The sequence below is a fragment of the Manis javanica genome, chromosome 4 (assembly GCF_040802235.1).
Source record: "Manis javanica isolate MJ-LG chromosome 4, MJ_LKY, whole genome shotgun sequence".
Lineage (NCBI taxonomy): Eukaryota > Metazoa > Chordata > Mammalia > Pholidota > Manidae > Manis > Manis javanica.
In genome coordinates, this window is record NC_133159.1 from 123984816 (window position 1) to 124010138 (window position 25323).

General features: G+C 49.6%; 1 protein-coding gene across 6 annotated transcripts in view; it reads left to right on the forward strand.

Moving 5' to 3' along the window:
• Positions 1–1597: 1597 nt before the first annotated feature.
• Positions 1598–25323, forward strand: part of GAS7 (growth arrest specific 7) — a 236842-nt gene continuing 213116 nt past the window's right edge. For 2 of the 6 annotated variants that reach the window (XM_017658638.3, XM_073234788.1), the window contains exon 1: positions 1598–1925. In XM_017658638.3, the coding sequence (XP_017514127.1) occupies positions 1743–1925 (183 nt within the window). In that variant the 5' untranslated portion in view covers positions 1598–1742. The remainder of the gene's footprint in view (positions 1926–25323) is intronic. The other 4 variants (XM_037026752.2, XM_073234787.1, XM_073234785.1 and 1 more) reach the window with 4 other exon arrangements.

The following is a 25323-nucleotide window of genomic DNA, read 5'->3' on the forward strand; positions in this document are numbered from 1 at the left end:
TTTGTTGACCGTTTCTCTATCAAATTTTGCAGCTCTGGTTTAAAGGAGTCTTTGTGGTGACTGTGGTTAAGAATTTTTCCCCAGTGTTTCTAGCTAAACAAAGGTCTGTGCATTTGCAATCGATGGGATATTATAAACAATCTGCATTTGTCAACTTGCCTGTAGCCAGAGGCCAGAGACTGCTCCGGTATGATGGCTTAAATAAAAAATATGGCTTGACAGTGATTCTCATTTTTGGAAAGCTTTTCAGGTGATTCTAATGTGCAGTCAGGATTAAGAACCACTGATTCAAAACACAGGAAGATGGGCAAGACCTTAAGGCTCTTGTAGCCCAGCCTGACTAGTTTTGTAAAGGGTATCTAGACAAACTGTGAGAGATGAGGCCAGGGGAGGTACTGTGGAAGGTCTGAAATGCACAGGCTGAGAAGTCAGTGCTTAGTTTAATAGGCAATAGGGAGCCATGGAATATTATTGAGCAGGATGTAAGAGTACGCAATTGGTATACAGAGAGATGAAAGGGTCCACGTGTTTGCTGTTTAGGAAATGTATTTTAAGTCTTCCTATAGAGTAGGTTAATAAAGAAACCCAGCTTTCATTAACTTCTGTACCCTCAGTTCAAGGTTAGCTTCCGGAAGCACCCAGGTCCACTGGTCCCTGGAGAGCAAGGACTTGTCCAGATGATCTTTGTAGGCACCTGGCACATTGCATGGAATGTGACAGCCCCCCACTAATGTTCGGTGACTGAGTAAAAGAAGCGTAGGCTCCTCGGCCTGGCCCATCTCGATTTCAGGACTCTGCATGCAAAGCGGTGAGGGCTGTTTCTCTCACTTTGTCTCCGTTTATCCCTACAGGCCTGCTACCAGTTCTACGAACTCCAACTCCGTCGCCTCCCTGCTCCGTCCCACTCGGCTTCCCGGTTCAGGCGGCAGGCTGCAAACCTGTCTTTCACCTATTGTTCAGTTTCCGGTGAGTCAAGTTCAACCCCAGGTTCAACCCCTTCAGGGACGGTCACAAACACATTCCCTCACGCAGGCACCTCGGAGGAACCTCCCGCCTGGCACCCACCCCAAGACTTACCGAACGGCACAGAGGGGCGTTCCTAGTCCCGCGGCTTTCCGCATTGGGGGCGTGAGAGGGGAGACCCCTCCCCAGTGACCTGCCCTCAGAGAGAGGGAGCGCCCAGCCCTTAGCGGGCGTGGCCGCCCTGGTCCAGCCCCCGCCCCGCCCCCCTCGCCTCGGAGCGAGCCCCCGCTCGGCCACCCGGCAGCCAGCCCCTCTCCACGTACGCCCGGCCACTCCCTCGCCGCGGAGAGGGCCAGAGGGTGATGCTCCGGATCCCACCTCCCCCGGGAGCTGCGCATTTCCGCGCGCCAGAGCGGCCCCTGCTCCGGCTGGCCCTCGCGGCGGCTGCCCGCGTTCCGCGTCCCCGGGAAGTTGTCTGCGGAGCCCGCGGCGCCCGGGTCTCCTCCCCCTGAGCCCCGCCCCCCCGCCCAGAGCTGGGATCTGCGAGCGCCCGGCCCGGGGGCGTCGCCGCTCGCTCTTCGAAGCCAGCGAGTCTCCGCTTCCCTGCGCGGAGCGCGCGTTCCCCGCCTGGCCGGGGACCCCCGCGCAGCCCCGAGACGGCGCGCGCCCAGAGCGCAGGAGCCCGGAGTGCCGGGCGCCTGGGACCCCGCGGAGCCGCTGCCCAGCCCGCGGGGCTCGGCAGGGATGCAGGCTGCGCTGTGAGCCCGGGCGCCAAGGCCATGTCCGGCGTCCGCTGCCGGACCCTTTACCCCTTCTCCGGGGAGCGGCACGGCCAGGGGCTGCGCTTCGCCGCGGGTGAGCTGATCACACTGCTGCAGGTCCCGGACGGCGGCTGGTGGGAGGGCGAGAAGGAGGACGGGCTCCGCGGCTGGTTCCCGGCGAGCTACGTGCAGTTGCTGGAGGTGAGGGCGAGGGGCGGGGGCGGGGGCGGGGTGACACGGGGCTCCGGCCCTTGGCGCGCTCGCGTACCTGTTGCCTGCACCGGGGGTGCCCAAGTCGCCCCTGTCCGAGGGACGCCAGCTGGGCGCAGTTGCCGCGAAACCGAGCCTGGGCTCTGCGCTCCGGGGATGGCGAAGGCAGCGGGAGCCCCTCCCGGCGTGGGCAGCGCGGGGATCGCCCGCCAAACGCCCCCGTGCCGGGCCTCCCGGGCACCCCGCGGCCGCCCCGAGGAAGCTAGAACTTGTTGCCTGTGTGAGTTCTGGAGCTGGCGGGCGCGTTCCCGGCGGTGGCAGGGGGGTTGCGAAGGGCTGCCGAGTCCGGCTGTCCAGGGAAGGCGCACAGAGGACCCTGGATCGGAAAAGTGGCAACGACTCGCCCCCGCAGCCGCGCGTCTCCACCCTGGAGCCCGGAGCTTGCCGACCCGTGGACGGTTGTGCTGTTCAGGGTCAGGCTGCCTGGTCGCCCCGGGGCCGCCCACTTAACTGGTCAGCTGAGCTTGCTGGCCCCCAGCCCGAGCCCAGTCAGCAGGCTTGATCCAGGGGTACCAAAGCCCACAGGCAGCGCCCATTCCCCTGGGCCACCTTCCCCCAGGCTAAGGTTCAGAATCTGAAAGGGGCTTGTTCCAGCTGTTCTGGCCTGGCCCCAGGGCTACACAGGACCTGCTGAGCCAAGTCGGCTGGCTGTTTATTGTCTGGGTGACAGTTGGGAGGCCTCTTTGTCCCCTAATCGCAGAGCTCATGGCACAGCGTGAGTGGGATCCGAATTTCTGAACTTCTGGGGTGGGAGTGGAGTGACCTTACAGATCATCCCCGTTTGTAAAAGGCTTCCTGACCCCAGGATTGTCCTAAAGACTAATGATTAGTTGCCCACAATTGTGTAGGTACATGCAAACCATCTGGTAAAACACTGCCCAAGTCATGACTGAATTTATAATTTAACCCCACCCTAGTCCCCAAAGAACGAAGTAGCGAATTTTGAGAGAAAATGCACCCTGGGACTTAAAAAAAGAAACAAAGAAAGGGATGAAATGGTTATGGGCAAGTTTGCTCAAGAAGTGCCCTGTGCAAACGTTATCAAAAATAGAGTAGGGCCTCATAAAGGTACATTGTTGTTTTCAGGCCCAGAGGAGAACAGAATCCCTCCTTGATGGATTAGCATTTGAGCACAGTTTAAGCTGGAAGGAGCTTTCACTGGCTGTCAGCAGAGTGTGCTCTGGAACCCTCTTGGTTCTGTATTTTGAGAAACCTGTACACGAAGGGCAGGCTCCACTGTATTCTCAGTATTCCCGCTCCTTTCCTGAGATTGAGCTGTGAAAGCAAGCATGTTGCTTCTTCGGAAGATGGAGGCTGCATGTTCCTAGCTCAGCGAAGCCCTAGGAGAGACTGGTGGTCACACTTTTCCAGGAAATTGTGATGCGGACTTTCAGCCTTTGGGTGTCTGTTGGCTGTGGAGTCCCTGGCTGGACTCAGCCAGCAGTGTTTTTGGGTGAGGGTGAGCTGGTGGGTTTGTAGGCTATTTTTCAAGAGTGGAGCAGCTCTGCTTTTTCCTTCCTCGGGTGCAGGGAGGGTGAAGCTGACCCAGGGAACCAGCAGAATGGTGGCTGGATGGTCTTGGGTGTTGTGTCAGTTCTGTCCAGTGGCATTTACATACTTAAGAAATTTCTGGTGCCTAAAGGGGCTTTCAGAAACTTCCTAAAGGCAGCATGCATCTGGGAGCAGGACCTCAGATGGGCTAACCTTGGTTGACTACTTACCAGGAGTCAGTTCCCCTGGCAGTCTGTGAGGGGGAGGCCTCATTCCCATCTTACAGGCAAACAAGTTGAATACGGAGAAGGGAAGGCAGTTGCCCAGGGAGTAATTTGGTTAACAGCTCAGATGGGTGTCTGTTATCTCTGTGCCTCCTTTAAATACGATGGCCTGGGGTCAGCTGTGCTAAAGGGCAAGTGAAGGAAGGGTCTGGGTCCTTGCGAGAAAGAGATCGCAGCCCCCAAGGTCAGCATGCTGTGACAACATTCCTCAGGGGAGGCTGAAGGGCTCGTGCCAAATGAGGGCAGTGGTTCCTGGCCAGTATCATTCCTGCCCCAAACTTGCTCTACTCAGAGGCTGCTGGTTTCCCACAGGTGGAGGCAGGGGTGGGCCTGAGCCCTGGGACTCTTTGCAGTGGCCACGGAGATGCAGTTTCAACAGGGGTGATGTGTCTGAGAACCACCTGTGTGGGCGGGTTGGACCTCAAGGCTGAGGGTGGGGTAGGGAGGGAGGATCTTTGGGGAGAATCCCTTGGGATGGGGTGAGTCCTCAAAGACAGACTCGGTTAGTGGAGAATGCAGAGGTCCCAGGGGAGTCAGTGGGGGTAGACTGGTCAGCAGATGGAATCAGCCTGGAGAAGCACCAGCTGGGTGGTCATCAAGGCTGGGAGTTAGTGCAGAAGCCCCGAGGCCAGAGAAGAGGTGTCTGGATACCAAGGAGGTGGTAAGCCTTCTGGGGTGTCTGCTGGAGGGGTACCTGGCATTGAGCATGCTGAAGGCATGGAGTTCAGGCTGGGGGAACAGTTGGCCAGGCAAGTACAGACAAATCGTTCCAGCCTCCTGGGGGAGGAGAGGGGTGGTGGGTTCCTGGCTGAGAACTGGCACCTCCAATGTAACCTGTACCCCAGGGTGCCTTTTGTTCTGTGGTGGAAACAGCGATACCAAGATCTTGGAGGAAGGGTGCTAAGGGTTGTGCAAAACAGATACTCCCCGAGGATTTCTTCTTTGTTCATCTGAAAAGGGGAACTGAGAGGAGGCCCAGCTTTGCAGGAAGTGTCCCCGTGGAGGGGAATTGGGAGCTGAATCTGAAAGCGCTGAGAGGTTTGCCCTCCTGCAGCAGCCTGCCACTGGGGAGATGCCTGTTTGGTGGAGATTCTGGTCCTGGTTACTGGGAAATCTTTTTGGTCAAGACCCCAAGGAAGTGGTAGAATGGGGCAGCATGTACTTGGCTTCCAGAGGGTTGCCTCTAGGAAAACAGCGCAAGCAGAGCAGTGTGGGGGACCCTGATGGGGCTGGCCACCAGGATCTTGGCCATCGAAGGGGTGGGGGTGGGTGGTCCCTTCCAGCAGAGGAGGGAACCCGCTCATCTTTGAAGAGGGCAGCAGCCTAATGGACAAGACCCACAGCTGCCTATGAGACACAAAGGCTCTTGAGGTCAAAGCAGCTAGAAATGTCTTTCTCGAGGGTCTCTTGAGCCATGAAGAGGGAGAAGAGTAACAACTCTTCTAACTGAGAGAGTTGCTTCTAACAGCAACGAGAAAAAGCCCAGGGAGATGAAGGACCTGAGATGGGAGGCTGTGGGAGTTGTTCTGCCAGTTCCAAGCCAGGCCAAGATCACCTCCATAGACTTGGAGACCCTGTAAGGGAGGAGATGTCTGCCAGACTTCTGGGGTGTGTGGAGGCTGAGAAACCACTCCTGAGGAAGGTAGATGGAGGGGGAAACCCAGATATTCATTCCTGGGGAAGAGCTGGAGGGTCAGACATGGTCCAGTGGTTGGACAGATCCAGTGGCTAGAGGACCTAAATCCTGGCCTGAGAATTCCTTGTGACCTGTTGTTCCTTTGAATGGAGAGAAGAGATCAGGGACCTGGAAGATAGTGTAAGGCATCTGCAAACATCCCCAGAGCTGATGAGAAATGATTCTGGTGGATAATAATGTTGGAATGCAGACACAACAGAGCAAGGTGCTGTTCTTAGAGTCCACCATCTGGCTTCGAGGTCTGGACCTCAGAGTAACCAAACAAAGTATGACGCTGTTTGCAGAAGGTCACCCTTAAACTGAATCTCCTCTCCACCTCATGTTCCCTTGTTTTGGCTTCATGTGATTATGCTGCAGGAGTTTACAAGGTGCGGCTTGGGGAGTGGGCTGTGCTAGGGATAGTTCAGGAATGATGTTTTATCTCCTGCTCCCTTAATGAGTCACCCTACAACTTAGAGTCACAGAACAACCATTTATCATCTCACACATTTCTGTGGGTTGATGGGGCTCAGCTGGGCGGTTTCTGCTGGTTTGTCTTGGTGTCTCTTGTGCATTTGCAGTCAGATAGATGGTGGCTGGGGCTGGGGTCCTAGAGGCTCAGCTGGGCTGGAACCAGCAAACAGCTGGCATCTGTACTCATATGTCTGGTGCCTTGGTGTTCTTCCACGTGGCCTTTCTCTCTGCATGCTGTCCCAACCTCCAGGGCCGTTCCACACAGCCTTTCTCTTTGGGGTAGTTGGAGTTTTTACATGGTGGCTGGCTCCCAAGAATGCAGAAATACAGATTGCCTGGCTTTCTTAAGGCTCAGGCTCAGAACTGGCACATCATTTCCAGCACATTTTATTGGTAAAGTGAATCACAGGAGTGGTCCAGGACCATGCGGCCCTTCTGCATGGGAGGGAGGTACATACAGGTGGGGGTAGAGGTACAGATCTAGGGAAGGAAGGTTCTTAGAGGGCCATTTTGCAGACTGGCTGCCTCAGAAGGGTAGGAAGAACCCACTTGGGTCAGATGGTCCATGAGGGGAAGCAGTGCCAGGCCAGACTAATGAGAGAGCCCCCAGTGGGAGGTACCATACAGGAGCCTTGGCCATTCTTCTGGGGAATTCTCCATTGCCATCCTTGGAGGGTTGTTTTTATTTTAAAGACACCATTCTTAGAGGATTTTATTTTTAAGATGCCAGGGATTTCTTTATAAAGGCCACATGATAAATGGTGCAGCTGAATTTGAAGCCAGATTTTCCTGTCTCTAAAGCCAGGGTCTATCCACTGGGCCCTTGACATGCAGTCCAGCTCTCAGGTAGGGGCTATTTGGTGCTGTTATTAATAGACATAGAGTGTCTGAGCTGTCTGACATCTAGTAGATATGCTTGATTTGTTACACAAATTGATTTTAATACAGAGCTTTTCTTTCCATAATGTGAAAATTACCTAAAATGGGTGTGACTTTGTCCCGCAAGCCAGTATTTTTTAAGGTGGTGCTCAGCTCTGTTCACAGAAAGTGTCATTCATGGTGGTGGCTCACAGAGTATGTAATTGGGAAAAAGACCGTGCTGTTTCCCACCATCACTACATCACCCTGCTCTTTGACTGGGGGGGCTGTGGCTCACATTTGTAGCCCCTGCTGTTTGAAAATCTACCCCTGGCCCACCATTCTGTCTGCCTCTTCTCAGAAGGGGCCTCCTGCACTTAACTGCTGTGTGCTGGTCTGCTCAGGTGGGCACCCCCACAGGAATTAAGAGCAGCAGGCAGGGCTTCTGGATTTTGTGGATTCGGGGAATCTTTTCAAAAGTTCCCTTAGCAACAAGTCGGCAGGAATCCCTGACATCCGTTAACCACTATGTGAATCCCTGCTGTCCATTACCACCTAGAAACATGAATGAGATGCTGACCTTCTTATACTCTTCAGCCTGAAAAAGCCCGACTTTTATCTGACAGCCTGGGCAGCCTCCTCTACATGCATAGATGTGGGCTCCACTCTACTTCTCTGGTGAAAGAAAATGTTTGGTGAACCAGGAAGGCTTGTGTACATGTAAGGTATTAGCATTGTTATCAGGCCACGCCAGGGGATATTGTTCTCCCAGCTGGTACCCTTATTACTCACAGCAGCAAGGCCATGTGTGACAAGCTTTCTAACAGAATGTTAGGACTGATCCTGCTGGACTTAACTGCCAAATTAGCATATTCCTCTCTCCCTGCGATGGTGGGGCTTCTGGGGTACTGTTCATGCCTGTGGAGAGAAATAGACGTGGTGGCCAGCAGTCAGACTGGCTTGTCCTTTGGTAGACTGGGGCATGTGGTGACATTGTGGAGGTTCAGTTGCAACAAGTGTATGAGCTGTGAGAGATTTTGTAGGCTCATTAGGGGACTCACCTACCTTCTCTCTCGTGTAGTGGCTCCCCTTGTCTACCAACTGATAAAGATCTGTTTTATTGGGTTAACTTGTTGCATCAGTGTATTTACCTCCCTCCTTAAGGCGGTGGCCAGACTCATCCCTGATGCACTGTTTCACATGACCGAACTGAACTCAGTCCCTCCCTTCTCACTGCCTTCTCCTCCCACCCGCGAAACGCAGGGAGTGTCACCACCGTCTGTCTACCCACTGTGTCTCCTGACACCATCCCCTCTGCCCTTTCCTGTCTTGCTCATTAGGTTAGTTTTGTTCTCCCGTAGAAACATTTCTCAAAACATCTTAACTTGTGTTGGCAAACTTTCTCTGCCGATGGCCAGGAAGCCTATTAGGTTTTGCTGGCCAAGAGGTGGCTTTGAGGAGAGCTGCGTCTCTGGGATTTGTTGTGTTCCAGAGGCCAGGAGCAGCTGGGACAGCCACCCCCGTGGTCTCTGTCACAGCTACTCACCTCTGCTGTCAGGGCTCTGAAGTGGCCGCAGGTGAGCCTAAAACCAGTGGGTGTGATTGTGTTCTAATTAAACTTTATTTATGGGCACCGAAATCATTTGAAGGTTATAATCTTCACGTGCCATGCCATATTCTCCTTCTCGTTTTCAACTGTTTAAAGATGTAAAAGCCACTCTTAGCTTATGGGCTATATGTGGTTTGCCAATCCCTGTTTAGACGCTGATCATTCATTCATTCAGCAACCCCTCATTGAGTGCCTAGAATGGATTGTGGGCACTTTGTTGGTGCTGGAAGGGAAGTAGTGGAGACACAGAAAAGAAGCTTAGTTCTTAGCTGGAGAGGTGGTAAACTAGCAAAAAAAAAACCCAAAAATGAGTAGAATGGGGCCAATAAGACAGGGTACTGTGTTAGAGTGGGGGTGTGGGGTGCAGGAGGGGTTTGATAAGACTGTCGGGTGGCTGCTCAGAGGAGGTGAAGCTTGAGCAGAGACCTGAATGACAGTGCACAGGAGCCAGCCACTTGAGTGTCTGGGGGGAGTAATTTGAGTGCACTACACTTAACCCTGAGGAGGGGAATATATTTGATGTAGTTGAGAGAACCAGAATATTCCAGAAATGGTTAGAGAACAGTGAACAAGAGAGGGTGGGGTGCAACAGAGAGGGAGGGAGGCAAGTTGTCTCCACCTCCTCATCCCCCCATATATGTAACTTTATTTTTGTATAAGAATTTAATTTATATTTTGGGTTCCTATTCTGCATGGTGGAAGGAATGTACTGTCCAGGAATCTGGGATTTCTTGTCCTTTCTCCCAGTTTGCCTTTATGGTCTGGGGGGCTTAATAGAAACATCATCACTCCAAAAGCCCAGCTGCTGCTCAGTGTCATCTGGGAGTCTGAGGAGCTGTCCTCCCCACTGTGTGGGTCTCTATTGTCTGTCCATGTGACTGCCAGAGACAGCCTCCAGTCTGAAGGGTCCGTCCATCTGGAATCCTATCCTCAGCAGTTTTTTGGGAGGACAGGAAACTCCTACAACGAAGGCTGCTTCTGGCTCCACTGGTGTGCTGGTAAATGTTTAACAGCCAAAACTCTGGGGGCTGGAGCATGAATGGAGGACAGGAAGAAGTCCTGATTTGCCAATTTCTTGGGTGTAAATACTACAAACATGGCTGATTTCAAGCTGTGAAGAATTTTTTTCATAATTGAATATATTTGACCTATACCAGTGTGTAAATTAAATCACCAGGTTGTAGTGATTATTTAGCACCTCTCTCACATAACGTAAGTACCCTTTCTCTATCTACCTACCTGTGGTTGGTAGATAGTTCTGTAAGTGCTGCAGAAAGCCTTTGGTCTGATAGAAGTGGATGGCGTGTTCCGATTTGTTTCGGAAAGCTCATCTAGACTAGCATGGAGAATGGATTTGAAGAGGGTGGGGAAGGAAAGCAGGGCCAGTTAGGGAGCTGGGAGCAGGGTAGCAGAAGTGGACATGATGAGAAGTGGGTGGATTTGGAATGTATCTTGCAGGTCAGGTCCAAAGGACTTGCTGGGGGTGGATGGAGGTGGTGGGGGGCACTCTTTATACATCAGTTGTGATGCACTTCCCTCCTGTAATGTCCTCATCTGTGAACTGTTCCTTCTACTACCCAAGACCTCTCCTGTGAAAGAAGTGAGGTAAAAAAAGGCAATTAAAAATTGGGAAAGAGGTACTGTCCTTAATGCAAGAAGTGCTTTTATAAATTACTAAAAAAATAAAACAAAACCCAAAGAACACAGCAGGATGACAATGGGCAAAGAACTTGGATAGACATTTTATAATAAAAGATAGAACAGTCACCAGCATATTCAGTTGCACTAGTAATAAAGACTTGCAGATTAAAAAATAAATAGCTTTCAGGTCAAGAAAAAAAGAGTGAGTATTGGCAAGGGTGTAGGAAAGTTGTCACAGGCTTCCTGGAGGGTAATTTGGCAATATATCTTAAAAGCCACTTCTGGAAATGTGGGATCTCATAGTTGGGCTATCAAAGTCGGAGTGCCCATTGCAGCACTGTTTCTAATACTGATGCCCACTGCCTATACCCAAACTGCCTACCAGGAGCAACTGATTAAAATAAGGCTCACCTGTGCTGAACACGAGGTCAAACATGCAGTATATTGAAGCTGGATTTTAAAAATAAAAAATTTGGTCAATGATGCTAATTATTTTCATTGAGTTAGCATAGTTCATATTTTGTCTTAGGACAAGGCAGAAGGGATGGTGTATGCAGGAATGGGTTGCTTTTTAAAAGTAGGGACTGTGTGTGTGTGTACCATGCATGCTGTAAGTATCCTTTTGTGGAGAGAACAGGTTGAAGGAATAGTTGCTGGCCTGGGGCCATGTTCTTTTGAATATCCACATAACAGCAAATCTTTATCTTTCTAGGGGTGGTTTTGATTTTTTTTTGGAAAAGCCAAAATGCATTTGGAGCCAAGTCTAGTGTGTCTGTACATGTGCATATCTGTCTATCACCTTGTTGCAGAAAGGATTTAAAGAAGCTTACCAAAAAGCATATGGTACAGTAAGATAAAAGCATAAATATGTGAGGATATCTGGGAAGGGAGAAAGTAAGATAACTCTGGGGAGTGGAGTCTGCAGAGTGAAGAGGGTAACTGAGTTAAGTAACACTGTTTTGGGTTTAAAAAAAGAAGCCCTACCCGCAAATAATGGTGCCTTTGAGCAGTTCTCAATGGGTCATAACAGAAGTGTTCTGAAAATGGGGGCATTATGGGCATGTAAGTGCTATGTAAGTAAGGATGGGTAAGAATGTGCTGCCATGACAAACAGCCCCCAGATCTCAGTGGTTAAAATGATGTAAGTTTGCTTCTTCCTCATGCTGCAAGTCTGTTGCAAGTTTGGGGCTGCAAGACCCTCCAGACCCCAGGATGAGGGAGCAACCACCATCTGGAATCTTGCTGGTGATTCCATGTCAAAGAGCATCTGGTTCTTAGAAGCTTCTACCAGAAGTGACATATGATGGTTGTGTTCATATTTCATTGACTAAAACACAATCCCACCTAACATCCAGTGGGTAGGACAATGCAATCCTATCATGTGCCCAGAAGGAGAAAAGGAGCAAGCTGAGTGTCTGCGGGCCACTGTGTTGATTAGCACACGGGCACCCACTCGGGGATGCCCTAGCTCTTGTCTATTTTAGTCCCAGTGTTTTATGGTCATACGTAGAAGAGTGCTTTCAAATTGAATTCAGTGCTTCTAGAACAAGGCTTCTCACAATGAACTGACTTGACCTTGGTTGCACATTCTGGCCCAGCAGGCCTGGCACAGGACCTAAGGTTCTGCATGTCTGACCAGCTCCCACTGCGTCAAGGACTTCCCCCACAGCGCAGACCTCAGCAGGGACCCTTAGCTCCTGGGAGAGCCAGGATGAACTCCTATTGTTCTTTCAAATCTGCTCCCCTCCCCAAGCTGTTCCAGAACCTAGCACATTGCTAGGCACACTAGTAGATACTGGGCCTTTATTTATTGGACAAATGGGGTCATTTTCCTAATCCCAGACTTCCTATGATTTTTTTGGGGGGGGATGTGAGGGTAGTGGTAAATAACATCATGATGACTTGTGGTTCAACAAAAGCAAGTATGTCTGCAAGGCTCAGTGAGATACGGCCAGCACCTGGAGCTGAGGTTAGCAGCCCCTTTACAGGGAGCCCGTGGGGACGTGCTGTCCCCTCTGGGGTCACTCAGGCAGGTGACTTCTCTAAGACACAGAGTTTCACACTTGTTCTGTTGGAATGAAAGCCCTTCTAGAGGTTTAGCATCCATTGTTCTATCTCAGATGCCTTAAACTCCTTTCATGTCTCATTTGCTTGTCAGATGCACCAGGATTAGTCAACAAAACGAATAAAGTTGTAAAAATTCTTTCGAGATACTTTAAAACTATTACAGGAAGGAGTCCTTGTCCTAATTTAATCATGACGGATGATCCTTATTTTAGTGGCGGCTCATGGAAGAGTGTCATTGAGGCATTTGTTTTTGATTCATAATATAATTTAGAAGTGGAAATAGTAATTTTGTGTATACTGTTCTCATTTAGCAAGTGTTTTATTGATAAATAGCTACAAGCCTTTGTTGTGCTTCAAGTGAAAAATAAAACTGTGTTGAGTTTTTGATAATCAACAACATACTTAACACAAAACCTACTAATCTGGTACTCGGTCTGATATTTTTATATCGTCAAGAATGTCCCGAAGACCTGGGGGCAGGGCCGGTTGTCTGGTGTGGGCGTGTAGAGCGTCCCTGTACTGAATTGAAATATTACTGCAGGACTTTAAGACCAATGTTACTTAAACATTAATATGTGTGCACATCACACGGGGTCTTGTTAAAATACAGATTCTGGTTCAGTGGGTCTAGGACGGAGCCCCAGACTCTGCATTTTCTAACTAGTTCCCATGTCTGATGTTGCTGGCCACAGTTTGAGTAGCAAAGCATCCCTAAGGAGTTTTAAGTTGGCCTGTAAGTCATGATTAAAGCCTGGAATTAGATGGGATTTAGTTCACTTTTTGTGTGTTGTTTTTGTTTTGTTTAGTGGCATATATGAGGCCACCCATGTCACAGAAAGAACATAGGCTTTGGAATTAGGCATCTCTTTGAGTCTGTTTAATTTGAGGACAGATATGGAGGTAGTAAAAAGGTCGCATAACAGGGAGGGTGGTGGCTGGGTTCCTGTTTGCCTAGCAGGTCCCTCCATCACGGGGTGGAGGTGGGGCTCAAGAATGCTTTACTGGGACCAGGACCAGGAGCTGGCTATGGAGGAAGAAAGAAAGGCTGGGGGGCAGAGTGGTGAGTGACGCGAATGTGGCAGGCCCAGAGTCTTGACTGCTCTCACTCTGATGGCAGAGAGCAAGCCCAGATGGTCTTGCCAGATACCGAGAGTGTTAGGAACAATCTGCAGTGTGGCTGTGGCCTCTTTTTCTTGAGGCCGTGTATCAGTTCCAAGGGGAGGCTTGATGCCTTGTGTGGTTTGGTTCGTGGGCTGGAATGTCAGCCTGGCAGCCACCCCCTTGTGAACTGCTCACACCATGGTCAAGGGTTGGGCAGGATCTCCCCAGTGTGGGCTGCAGAGTACAGAGCAAGAGTGTGGCAGCTCTGGGTTCAAATCCTGCCTCAGCCCCTGCTGCCTGAGGCCCTGGGCAAGTTGCAGAATCAGAAGTTTCATTGAGTTCCTGTGAGGGTCAGGAAACCTGGGGGAGAGTTGGCACCTTGTATACTCTGTAAATGGAGTTTACACCCCACATGCTCTGGGCATCATGCCAGGTTCAGTGCTGAGAGCTGCCTGTTAACTGGGGCCTTCCCTGGAGAGCTGCTGGTGTGAGGGAAGCCTTTTTCCATGGGCCCCTCTGAGGACATAGTACGAGAGTGCCTGGTAGCAGCCTCTTAGCCGAGGCTTTCTGACCTGTGGGCACAGATCACCTGGGCATCTTATTAAATGCAAATTCAAATTGAGAAGGTCGAGGTCGGGGCCTGAGTCACAAGCTCCCAGAGCATGCTTCTCCTGCTGGTCTTGCACCCACATTTTGAGTAGCACTTTTTGGTGGTGGTGGTGGTGGTTGGGAGGGGCTGTGTTCAGGACACAGGTCCTAGTAGTTAAAACCCTTAAAGCGGCAGCTGCTGGCCAGTTCTAATTTATTTGGAGCTGCTGCTCAGGCTGGGCTAATTAGTCTTAATTGCTCCTTACCTGGATCTGCTGGGCATCTGGCCACTGGCCACTCCCAGAAGAGGCCCTTCTAGTAATGAGGAAAAGCCTGTTTGTCGGGGGAGGTGAATGCAAGAGGGTGCTAAAAGACTTAAACATTTCTTTTCATCTCTGCTGGTCCTGGTGCAAAGGAAAGGTTTGTTTCAAGGGGCTGGGTGGAAATGTGTTTTTTTACAGTGTTGCTGGGGCACTCACACGCTGATGCTGGGCTTGTGTTCCAGGGCTGGAGCCTGGAGATGGTGGCAGCCCCACAAAGCAGGCGCCTCCCGCAGCCCTTAGGCTGCTCTGGGCTTGGCCTCTCTCCTCTCATGCCTGGGTTGCTGCCTTGGCCCCTAATGGCGGTGGTTGTCGCTTTTTTCCTCTGATAATATCTATTCTCCATAGTGACGCCGACATGATTTCCCTAGCCAGTCTGATCACGGGATGCTCCTGTTTAAGACTTTTGTAGGCTTTTCATTGCCTTTATGATATAATATGCCTTAGCTTTGCTTACAAGGCTCCCTATAACCTGCCCCATCTACCTCCCCTGCTGCATTTTTAGCCATTTCTTCATATGCATAACACTGTTAAAGCAACATGGAACTACCTGACTCTGGGATGCAACTCTGCTCTCTTGCTGTGTCCTTGCACCTGCTCCCAGAACCCCTTTCCCCTCCTCTCTTTTACTCCCACCTTGTTTTCTTTTTGTTTTAACAGGTCATTGAGATCTGACAGCCATCGAAAGTGTACAATTCAGTGATTCTTTTTTAGCACATTCATAGAGTTGGGCAACTGTTACCATAATCAATTTTAGAACATTTTCATCACCTTTACTGATTGTCAGTCCATGTTGTCACCTGACAATCTACTTTCAGGCTTACAGATTTGCCTCTTCTGGACAGTTTGTAGGAATGGAGTCCTATCATTTGTGGCCTCTTTGCCATAGCATAATGTCTTCAAGGTTCATCCATTTAGTAGCATTTATCAGTACTCCGTTATTTTTTGTGGCTGAATAATATTCCTCCGTATGGATGTATCGTCTTTTTATTCATTCATCAGTTGTTAGACATTTGGGTGGTTTTCCCTTTTTGGCCATTATGAAAGTTGCTCCTGTGAATGGATACAAGTTTTTGTGTGGCCATGTATTTTCCTTTTTCTGGGGTGTATACTTAGGCATGGAATTGCTGGGTCATTTGGTACTCTGTGTTTAACAATGTGAGAAACTGTGAGCCTGTTTTCCAAAGTGGTGACATCATTTGACAGACCCAGGAAAGTGGTGTCAGAGAGCCCCAGTTTCTGTCTCTCCTCACCAACACTTGTTATTATGTCTTTTTAATTATAGTTGTGCCGTTGCATGTGAAGTGGTATCTCTCTGAGGTTTTCGTCTGCATTTCTCTGCTGACTGTGATGCTGAGCATCTTTTCATGTGCGTATGGCTAGTCTTTGTTTCTTCTTTGGAGAAGTTTCAGATTCTTTGTCCATTTTAACTGGCTTGTCTTTTCACTGTGTCCTTTTTCTTTTCGTTTTCATTTTCCTTTTTAGTCAGATGAGCTTGTTCTTATTTCTTGGCTTTGGTTGTTAATCTCCTGGGAAGACTACCAACAGTGCCCCTGAATTCTTCTAGACCTCTTCGCACTTAACCCCCTGTGCCCTCACCATGCTGTTGATTTTTTGAGGTCAAGGATTGGGTCTCTTGATTTTTATAAATTCAGCCCATAGTGTGCAACCAGGCACAGGTACTTGATTTAAAAAAACCAAAACAAAAATCCATAGTACAGCTCTTTCCACTGCAGTGCTGAGTGAATACAAGATTCTGGGTTTGTTACCCATGATAGTTATTTGGCTTCATGTGGGAAAAATAATAGAGTTTGGTTAATAACACTGTTAACAGAATCTGTGTTCCTCACCCAGGCATTTTACACACATGAACCCTGGGTCACAAGACAGACTGGGGAAGAGGTGTGCAACTCAGAGGAGACCTTCCCGTTGTGGGAGCAAATGCCTGCGGTTACGTGAAGTAGGATTGGTACCTTGTATAAAGAGTGGCAAACTATTATTATTTCCTGCTGGAGACAAAACACAGGCCTTGAGGATACTGACCTCCCTTGGGACTGATTTGATTACTAGATGCTCCTGCAATCCCAGAGTGGGAGCCTTCTCCGTCTGTAGTATTGGGGAGGCAGGCTGGTGTAGTGGTTTGCAGGAGATCAGACCTGGGTTTGCTTGCTGGCCCTGTGAGACGTTGGGTACATTACTTATGCAATCTTGGATCTCACTTTCCATGTCTTTAAAATGGGGATGATAAGGCTGACATCACAGGATCAGTTTGAAAGTTAGAATCGTCTCCTTTAACAAATGCTTCGCTGAGCGTCTGGTGTCAGCGCTCAGTATGTGCTGGTGGCTGCTGCTGTGAATGCTTGTTTCCCGTTCGTCACTCGGAGTGCTGGCCGTTACTGTTTGCTTTTTCTTAAACCTGGTTCCCTGAGCGTCACGCTAGACCTCTTGGTTATCATTTCTGATGGTGACCTTGTCTTTCTGCCTCTTGGCCACTGTTCCCTGAATTCAGTTTCCATCCCGACTCTTCCAAGTCCCTTTTTGCCAGGCTTAGCATCACCATTGAAAATGTGTTTGCTTAAGGGAGTCATAGCCTTTCTATGGATGGATGGATCTTCAGCTGTGTCATGCTTTATTTACATCACAAACTTAAAGTACAAATTCCTTTTTTGAACATCACAGTTGGGGGAATCTCCTCCCATCTGGACCCTCCCTAGGAGTGATAAACTTCCCTGGGTGTGACCAAGATTACAATCTTACCTATAGTTCAGTAATTAAGGGGAATTTTAACTTAGACCCTGTGACAGATAAACCAGCCTTAGACATAGATTTTTCTGCAGAGTATAGCATCCAGAGGCCACTGAGACCAGGAGGCTCCTGTTCAGAGTAAGGGTGAATGTCCTTCTCCCCATTAGTGATCCCAGGACATTTTCAAGTTGATATATTTTGTGACATGGCAAAGGCGATGTCAGTTCCTTCTTTCAGCCAGCCAGTTGCAGTTTTTGAGCACCACTGTGAGATTTCGGGGGCGAGGGGGGATGCCGCAGTCAGGAGGGTACCATGATAGCAGGAAACTGCTGGGCCCCACGTCCTGTCTGCCCTGGCCCCAGAATCTGATCCTGCAAGGTGGCACTTTCAGGGCTTTCTGCTTGTCCTTTGTCCCCAGTTCCCTGTGTTAATAACCAGGGGACAGGAAATGTCTTCCTTCTGGGCCCATGACAGCCCACCCCAGGCAGTGCAGCACAGATAGTCTTCCTGTTTCTGACTCCCTTCATTGAGAAGAGGAGGCAATCTTTGGTCTTTGGGGGAAAAAAAAACCATGGTGGGGATCTTTCAAAAGGGTCTGCTTGCCCCTCTGGCCAGATGACTAGTGCATGCTGCCTAGGGATCTGGGCTCAGACAGGCAAGGGCTGGGGTTTGTGGGGGTTCCCGTGGAGACCCCCTCTGTGCGCCCCTAAGGAATCTTGCGGTGGGCATGGCTGCAGAGATTCTGATAAAGTTTGAAATTTCTGATGGACTTCTCTGCCTCACCCAGATGAAGGATTAGGAAGAAAACACAGCGGGCTTCTTCCTCATCCATGTGGAGGCCTGGGTGGGGCTGTTCCGAGTGTATTTGGTGGGTGGGGAGCCCTGCCAGTGAGGGAGAGATTGGGTATGGGGCTTGACCAAGGCGTTACCAGATAATCCAGGGGGACCTTAGAGCCAGATCTGGCCTGAGCCCTTTGCCCCTGACTAGGCCTCCCGTCCAAGGGGATAGCTATAGCTATGGTGGAATGGGAGTGGGAGCTGGGGCAGCCAGAGCCTGCCTGTAGTCTCTGCATCTCCCACACCTGGTGTTCGCTGGTGCTGGATTCTGGGGGTCTGGACACTAGCTGATCTTCTGGCTACACATACCCGCAGTGAACGGTGGCCTGGGCCCTCCATCACTCCCTTTCCTTTTCAGAGTGATTCCAGGGAAGCCCTAGGGCTCTGTGGGCACAGGATGAAAAGCCCAGTAGTACTTGGTGCTAAAGGTTCACATTCCTCTGTGCCCATCAGGATTGTTCTGGGGGGTGCCAACTGTGTGCCATTATGGTTTGTTTCTGAATGGCTTGCCAGGGAGTGGGGTGCTTTGTTACTCTGTGTGGCTGGTCTGCTTTATTATTAGTCTTGGGGAAATGATTTCTCTGAGAAGCATAGAAGGTGTAAATTATGCTTCACTGCGTATCATCAAGACTATATATATATATTCAGCTACAGCTGCAAGTCTCTTGCAAATGAGGACCGATGTGAGATGTGGGGAAGTTGAAAAGGGCTACAGTGCGGACGTGCAGCTGGCATGACTGATAATCCTGGAGTCACCTGTATGGGCATTTCTCATGGTTTATGGGGGAGAAGGAAGGAAGAACCACACTTTGGGAGGCCTGTGCCCCAAGAGAGAAGGTTGGAGGGAAGCGGTCTGAAGATGACGACATCTCCCTGGGAGTGGACAAGTTTTCCGTTATCCTGATTGTTAGGGAATATTTCTTTCATTCCCACTGTGGCAGGAACCCCAGGCTTAGAGCTGGTGTTCCCACTCCCACCTAGCCTCACGCAGCCCTCCGTGGTGTCCTTCTGAAACCTGAGGGCAGCAGAGTCGGGCCCACTGGCTCTCCTTGCCCTGAGTGCCGGGGTGTGAACACAGGCCTGCACACACTGCCCAGGGCCACCTGCCTGCCTCCCCACTTGGCCTCTGCTGGTAACAGATCTCTCCCCAGGCCAGGTGGGTCATTCTTCCCCCAACTTCCACAGGACCCCCACCGTGATGGCACTAAGCACAGTGAGCTGCAGTGACTTGTTTATATGGCTGTCTCCCCACTGTACTCTGCGCTCCTCCTGCCTCATAAATCTCTGCCACTGCCCTGGACCTGGCACGGTGCTCGGCATCTCTGAGGTCTGGTTCCAAGAGTATTTGATGGCTGGCTGGCTGGCTGGCTGTAGTAAACAGGAGAGAGAGAGAGCTTGCCTTAGAGACTTGGGCACATCTTGCTCTGATTTTGGCTCATGGCTTAACCAGCCTTTCTCTGAAAAAGTGTAAATGGCCTTGTCATGATATGAAGTTCAGGGTCGTGGAAGGGAGTGCTGAACATCAAAGTAAGGTCACTGGGTGCTGGAGAACAAGGTTGTTAAGGCCACAGGACAGGGCTGCCCACAGTGAAGGATGAAAGGTGAGCAGGTGTCATGTGCACTCTGCTGTCCTCCTGTCCTGCTTCTCCAAGGGGCTGCTGCAGGACAGCTGGGAGGAGCTGAGGGCTCTCTGGACAGCTGTCAGGAGCCTTGGATTCTACTTGTAGGACCCCAGCCTCACACACCTCTTGGCGATTTTACCTTGCAAAATTCATATGACGTCTCTGACCTTCAGTTTCTTCTGGAGTCCAGAGGAAAGGTAACAGCCACTCTGCTGCTTCTCAGGTTGACTGGAGGGATTTTCAGGGTGTCAGTGGATGTGACCCTGCTTTAAAATTCAAGGGGGAGCTGATGGTGAGTGCAAGGCTTGTTAGGAGTGGCTGTGCAGGAAGTGGGGGACAGGGCCTAGGGTTTGTGGACCCAGAGCTGTCCCCACCTTTCCCTGGCGGCTTTGTCCCAGCAGCTCAGCTCCCTACTGGGGTAGTCCTTTCCCCACTGGCCCCCGTAAACTTGCTTCTGAGGCTGCCTCCTGACATCTCCCTGTCCCTTGCTCAGGCAGTTAGAAGAGCTGTTGAAAGTCTTGTCTCTGATAGACTGTTTGGAGTGAGCCCTGCCTCAGCGTTATCACCTTCTCTGCCCTTCCCCAAGGCCTTGGATAGGCCCCTCCAGGGCACCGGGCAGCTTGTAGGCCTCAGGGATGCAGCCCAGATGAGACTGACTGGACAGGACCCTGGAGCCCTGTGGTCAGAGGACTGTGTCCTCCATGGGGAGCCAGGGAGTGGCCCGGGAGATGTGCCCAGTGCAATGAGGGGCCCTGGGAGGCAGGCCAGGGCAGTGGGAGTGCTCAGCACCCGTGACGGCTCAGTTTTGCCCCCTGCAAGTCTGTATGTCATAGTCCTAACCCCCAGTACCTCAGAATGTGATGGTATTTGGAGACAGAGTCCTTAAAGAGGTAGTAATTAAGTTAAAGTGAAATTACGTGAGTGGCTGCATAAGAAGGGGAGATGAGGACCCCATCAGACACAGAGGGGAGCCCAGGAGGGAGGCCTCAGAAGAAATTGACCTGCCAGCACCTTGATCTGGCCTTCAGCCTCAAGAACTGTGAGACAATAGATTTCTATTGCTCCAGCCCCCTAGCCTGTACTTTGTTCTGATCCCTACAAGACCTTTGACCAAGATTTGGGCAGGAGATTTATTTGCATCGTTCTATGGGATCAAAAACCTTGAAAAAAAGGGACATTGTGTCTGTCCTTTTTCTCCTTAACACATGTTCATTGAAGCACTCTATATGTTCCATGATCATGTGCCTCCTTTTTTAGCATGTGAGCCCCCGCGAGGGCCAGACTATATGTCTGTTTTGTTGCCTGCAGAGGCCCTAGGGCTGAGTCTAAGGGAAGGCCCACTTAGGCATTGGCACGTGCCTTTTGGACCAATTCTGTCTGAAACAATGGCCTGAAGTCAAATTCCTTTCTGGGCCTAAATCCAGCATTTCTAATTAAAATAGCTGGTTTTCCCTACCCAGGTCCCTGCTTAGTGTTTCCCCTGCCAGGTGGCTACGACTGTGTCCCCTGTATCTCTCTTGTCACTACCTAGCACCAAATGTGATTAAGATGTGTTAAAAAGCAGAGGAGAAAGGTTCATTTATTAGGTTTTGTTTACACTTTGTAGACTAAGCCACAGATGATATTAAACTAGGTCATAGCAGCCAATGAGTTTGAGCGCTGTTTCCCTCCAGAGGGTTAACTCAGTAAGGCCAAGGATTTGATCACTGCAGTGTCTTTAACGCTGATGACAGAGGCTGGCCCAGAGTTAGGGACTTACTCATATTTGGGAAATGAGCGACTGTGTCAGTATGAAGGACAGATAAGTAAATGCTCAGCATTTCCTGGTGGGATCAGCGGGTCTTTCTGAGGGGACGCCAGCCCCACACCCCAGAGTCCCTTTCCACCCCTGCTCACTACCACCAGGCTCCTGCTGCTGGTTCTTCGTCTGCAGCTCCAGTTAAAGTGTCCTGTTACCTCTTCAGGGTAAGAGAGGTCTCCTTTTTATAGCAGAGCTCCCCTGAACTATGTGAAGAGGGTCCCTGAATGGGGAAATGCATGGCTTGCCTAAGAATCTTTGGCTATTTCCCATTCCTCTTACTTTGTATCCGATTTTCTTTCATTTTTCTCTTCATTCCTCTTCTCCCTCCTTTATTTATTTATTTATTCATTTATTTGTTGAGAGGGCATCTCTCATATTTATTGATCAAATGGTTGTTAACAACAAAATTCTGTATAGGGGAGTCAATGCTCAATCCACAATCATTAATCCATCTCAAGCCTAATTCTCGTCAGTCTCCAATCTTCTGAAGCATAACGAACAAGTTCTTACATGGTGAACAAATTCTTACATAGTGAATAAATTCTTACATGGTGAACAGTACAAGGGCAGTCATCACAGAAACTTTCGGTTTTGATCATGCATTATGAACTATGAACAATCAGGTCAAATATGAATATTCGTTTGATTTTTATACTTGATTTATATGTGGATCCCACATTTCTCCCTTTATTATTATTATTATTTTTATTTTTAATAAAATGCTGAAGTGGTAGGTAGATGCAAGATAAAGGTAGAAAACATAGTTTAGTGTTGTAAGAGAGCAATTGTAGATGATCATGTGTGTGCCTGTAGACTGTGTGTTAATCCAAGCTAGACAAGGGCATTAAAACATCCACGGATGCAGAAGATTTCTCTCAAAACAGGGAGGGGTGAGGTTCTAAGCTTCACCACTGTTGATCCCCAATATCTCACCTGATGGCCCCCCTGTGACTGTGCCTGTCTTAGGTTGTTCTCCCTTGAGTAATCTTACCCGTCTCTGGCTAACCAGTCACCTTCCGGGGCCATACAGGGAGATGTAAAGTTGGTAAGTGAGAGAGAAGCCATATTGTTTGAAAAGGTTAGCTTTTTACTTCTTTGCAGATTTATGCCCTGTGGCTTCTATGCCCAGCATTTGTCTTGAGGTATCTTTACCACTTGGAGGAATTATGATACTCGGTAAATTCGATATGAGGCACAAATTCTATTTAAGGGTTGTAATTAGGAATTCTCTCTCCTTTTTAAAAAAGGATGGTAAAACTCACATACCAAAATTTACCATCTTAGCCATTTTAAAGTATACAGTTCAGTGACATTTCTTTCAGTGACATTTCATACACTGACAAGGTTGTGCAACCATCAGCGCTTTCCAGTTCTGGAACATTTTTATCCCCCTAAAAAGAAACCCCACACCCAACAAGCAGGCACTTCCATTCCACCCCCAAGCTCCCCAAACCCCCAGCCAACCACTAATCTGTTTTCTGTGTCTAAGCATTTGCCTATTCTAGGCATTTCATTTAAATGGAATTAGACAATGTGACCCTTGGGGTCTGCTTTCTTTCACTTAGCATGACGTCTTCACGGCTCATCCGTGTTGGCTGAATACCGTTCCATTGCATGGGTAGAGCACATGCGCTCGCTCACTAATCAGCTGATGCACAATCGGGTGGTTTCACCGCTTGGGCTGTTGTGAATTGTACTGTCCACTCCTTTGCTGTCTCTAGTTCTTCCTCCAAGTGTTGCCTATGGTCCTCTGTCCAGGCTGCACCAGTAGTTTGCAAAGCTCTTGAGAAGTGAGGAGTTTAGGTTCTCTACCCCACTCTTGCTCCATCTGCAAAATTTTTGTCAGGCCTCAGTTTGCCCACTTCCAAAATGGGCATGATTTTCTGCCTACCTTACTCAGCCCTGCAGAATGTTCTGGGGGCACACATCATAGAAGCCCTTCATGGGCCAGCAAGTCAGATGTCAAACAATAGTTCTTTATGTTCCTCATTTTTCCTTTGATTTTCTCACTTTCTGCTTTTTTCTCTGCTGCTGCTTTCTCCTTTTGCTATGGCTGCATTTGAATTGCCTTCTTTCTTCTCCTTTCCCCTTTCTTCAGCTGGTCTGGAGACACAGTAGGCGGCATTCGGTATATTCACCTCCATAGTGGAGGGGACCTCGGTGCTGGGAATCCGGGGCATTCTCGGGAAGGCAGGACTAGTTGCACAGGAGGGCAGTTGGCAGCGCTGGCTGGGTGACAGGCTGAAGTCAGCCACTGCTGGACGTGACGTGGGCTGCGGCGGCCCTGCCATTCTGTCTGGCTTGGCTTTAGAGACTTAGTTTACAGACAGCTTTGAGGCCTTTTGCAGTCCAGGGAGTAGCCAGATTGATAGATACTTAGGCAGATATTGGAATACAAATAAGGAGACCCAAGGGACACTTGGGGAAGGCAGCAGATGGAGGTGTGTGCTTTTCTTGGTATATTGCTCTGCAAATGCTAGATCTTGTGCAGTCCTCTGTATATTGTTTTCCCAACTGAACTTTAAGCTTCTTGAAGGCAAGGGTGCTGTCTTCCTCCCATTGTGATTGCTCACAGTGCCCTTCCTAGAGTTTTGAATATAAACAGTGTGTAGTATATGTGGTGACAACTTCAGGTTAGTCCTATACTGGTTACAGAAGGCTCTCACATAGGATTTCTCATGTATCTTCTCAACAGCTGGCAAGGTAGATTCCATTTCTGAAATAAGTGTGGGGCTCAGAGAGGTTAAGGAACCTGCTCAGGATGCACAGCCAGCCAGAAGAGCACTACTGCTTGCTCTCCACTGCTTCTGCCTCCCTCAAAGGGATTTTACAGCAGACAGGAACCATGTGGCGGTATTTATTTAGGGAGATGGGAAATGAATCCTAGTGCAGTTGGATCGTGTTCATCTTGGAGAGTTTTTTTTTTCTAACATCCTAGGATTTTCAAGTCAGAAGCAACTGTGTAGAAGTTGCAGGTGGCCTTTCCTATTACTCAATCAGTATAGATTCCTCTTTTCTCGACAAACTTCAGAGAAGTTTGAAGGAAAGCCGATTTCCTGCTGAATTGCTGTGTTCCTCATTTGCTACCAGAGGGTCTGATTTAAGGAACTGTTGTCATTCTTGGTGACAGGCGTGGAGCCAGCTCAGAATGATGTTGCAGCCTGGAACTGGGTTCCAGGTCCACTGCTGGAGGCTCTGTGCTGGACAGAGCCCCTAAAATGTCTGGCTCTGGCTGGGTCTGGTGGGAGGGATGGGTGTGTTGGAGTAAGTGAGTCCTGGAAAGCTTGCCCAGAGGAAATGCGGTCAAGATGTTCGGTTTTAACACCTCTGGTTTTCTTCCAAATCAGAGGAGGAAAAGTTTCTGATTTAAGGGATGAAGGAAGTTTTAGGATTTTCTGTGAATGGAACTCAGAGCTCGATGGAGCCCAGCTTCTCTGTGGAGGGAAAAGCAGGTGCCTTGGCAATTAGGAGGGACTTCTGCTCTTGGTTGGGCCTTCAGCAAATTGCTGAGCTTAGAAAACATATGGTACCAGTGCTGTTTGCTGGCTCAGCCATAGAAATTGCCCGATAGCCTTTGAATTATTCAGGGAGCTGTGGTGGCATTAAGTCTGTGTTGGGGGAAGCAGCATGTTTAAGCTCAGAGATCTCCTCAGAGGAGGCAGAACTACTGGTTATAAGGTATGACGTTAAAAGGGCGCTTCCTTCACCCTGGGATCCTGAACAAGGAAGAGTTCATTCCCTGAATGAAAGTTAAGCACCTGCAGTGTGCGAGGCACCGCCCTCAAAGCTGGAGATCCAGTGGTAAACGAAGTGGACAGTCATCCCTGTCCTCGTCGAGTTTCCATTTAGTTGAGGGCGACAAACAGTAAATAAAATATAAACAGCTAAACTGTGTAGTGATTAAGATTTGTAACTTTAAATGGGATGGGCAGGGAAGGTCTTGTTAGGAGAGGGCATCTGAGCAAAGCTCTGGAAGATAGGAGGGAGCAAGTGTGTGGATTTCTGGGAGAGGAGCATTCCATCCAGAAGGCAGAGGGAAGAGCAAATGCAAAGGCCCTGTGGCCTGTGCATATCTGGAGTTGAAAGCAGCAGCAAGGTCTGGGTGGCTGAGCAGAGTGAGTGGGGGGACAGAGAGGGGCTTGCAAGGAGGGTGGGAGGGGCCCAGGGCAGGAGAGCCTTGTCCTCTTGAGGACCTGACTTGCACTGCATATGCCAT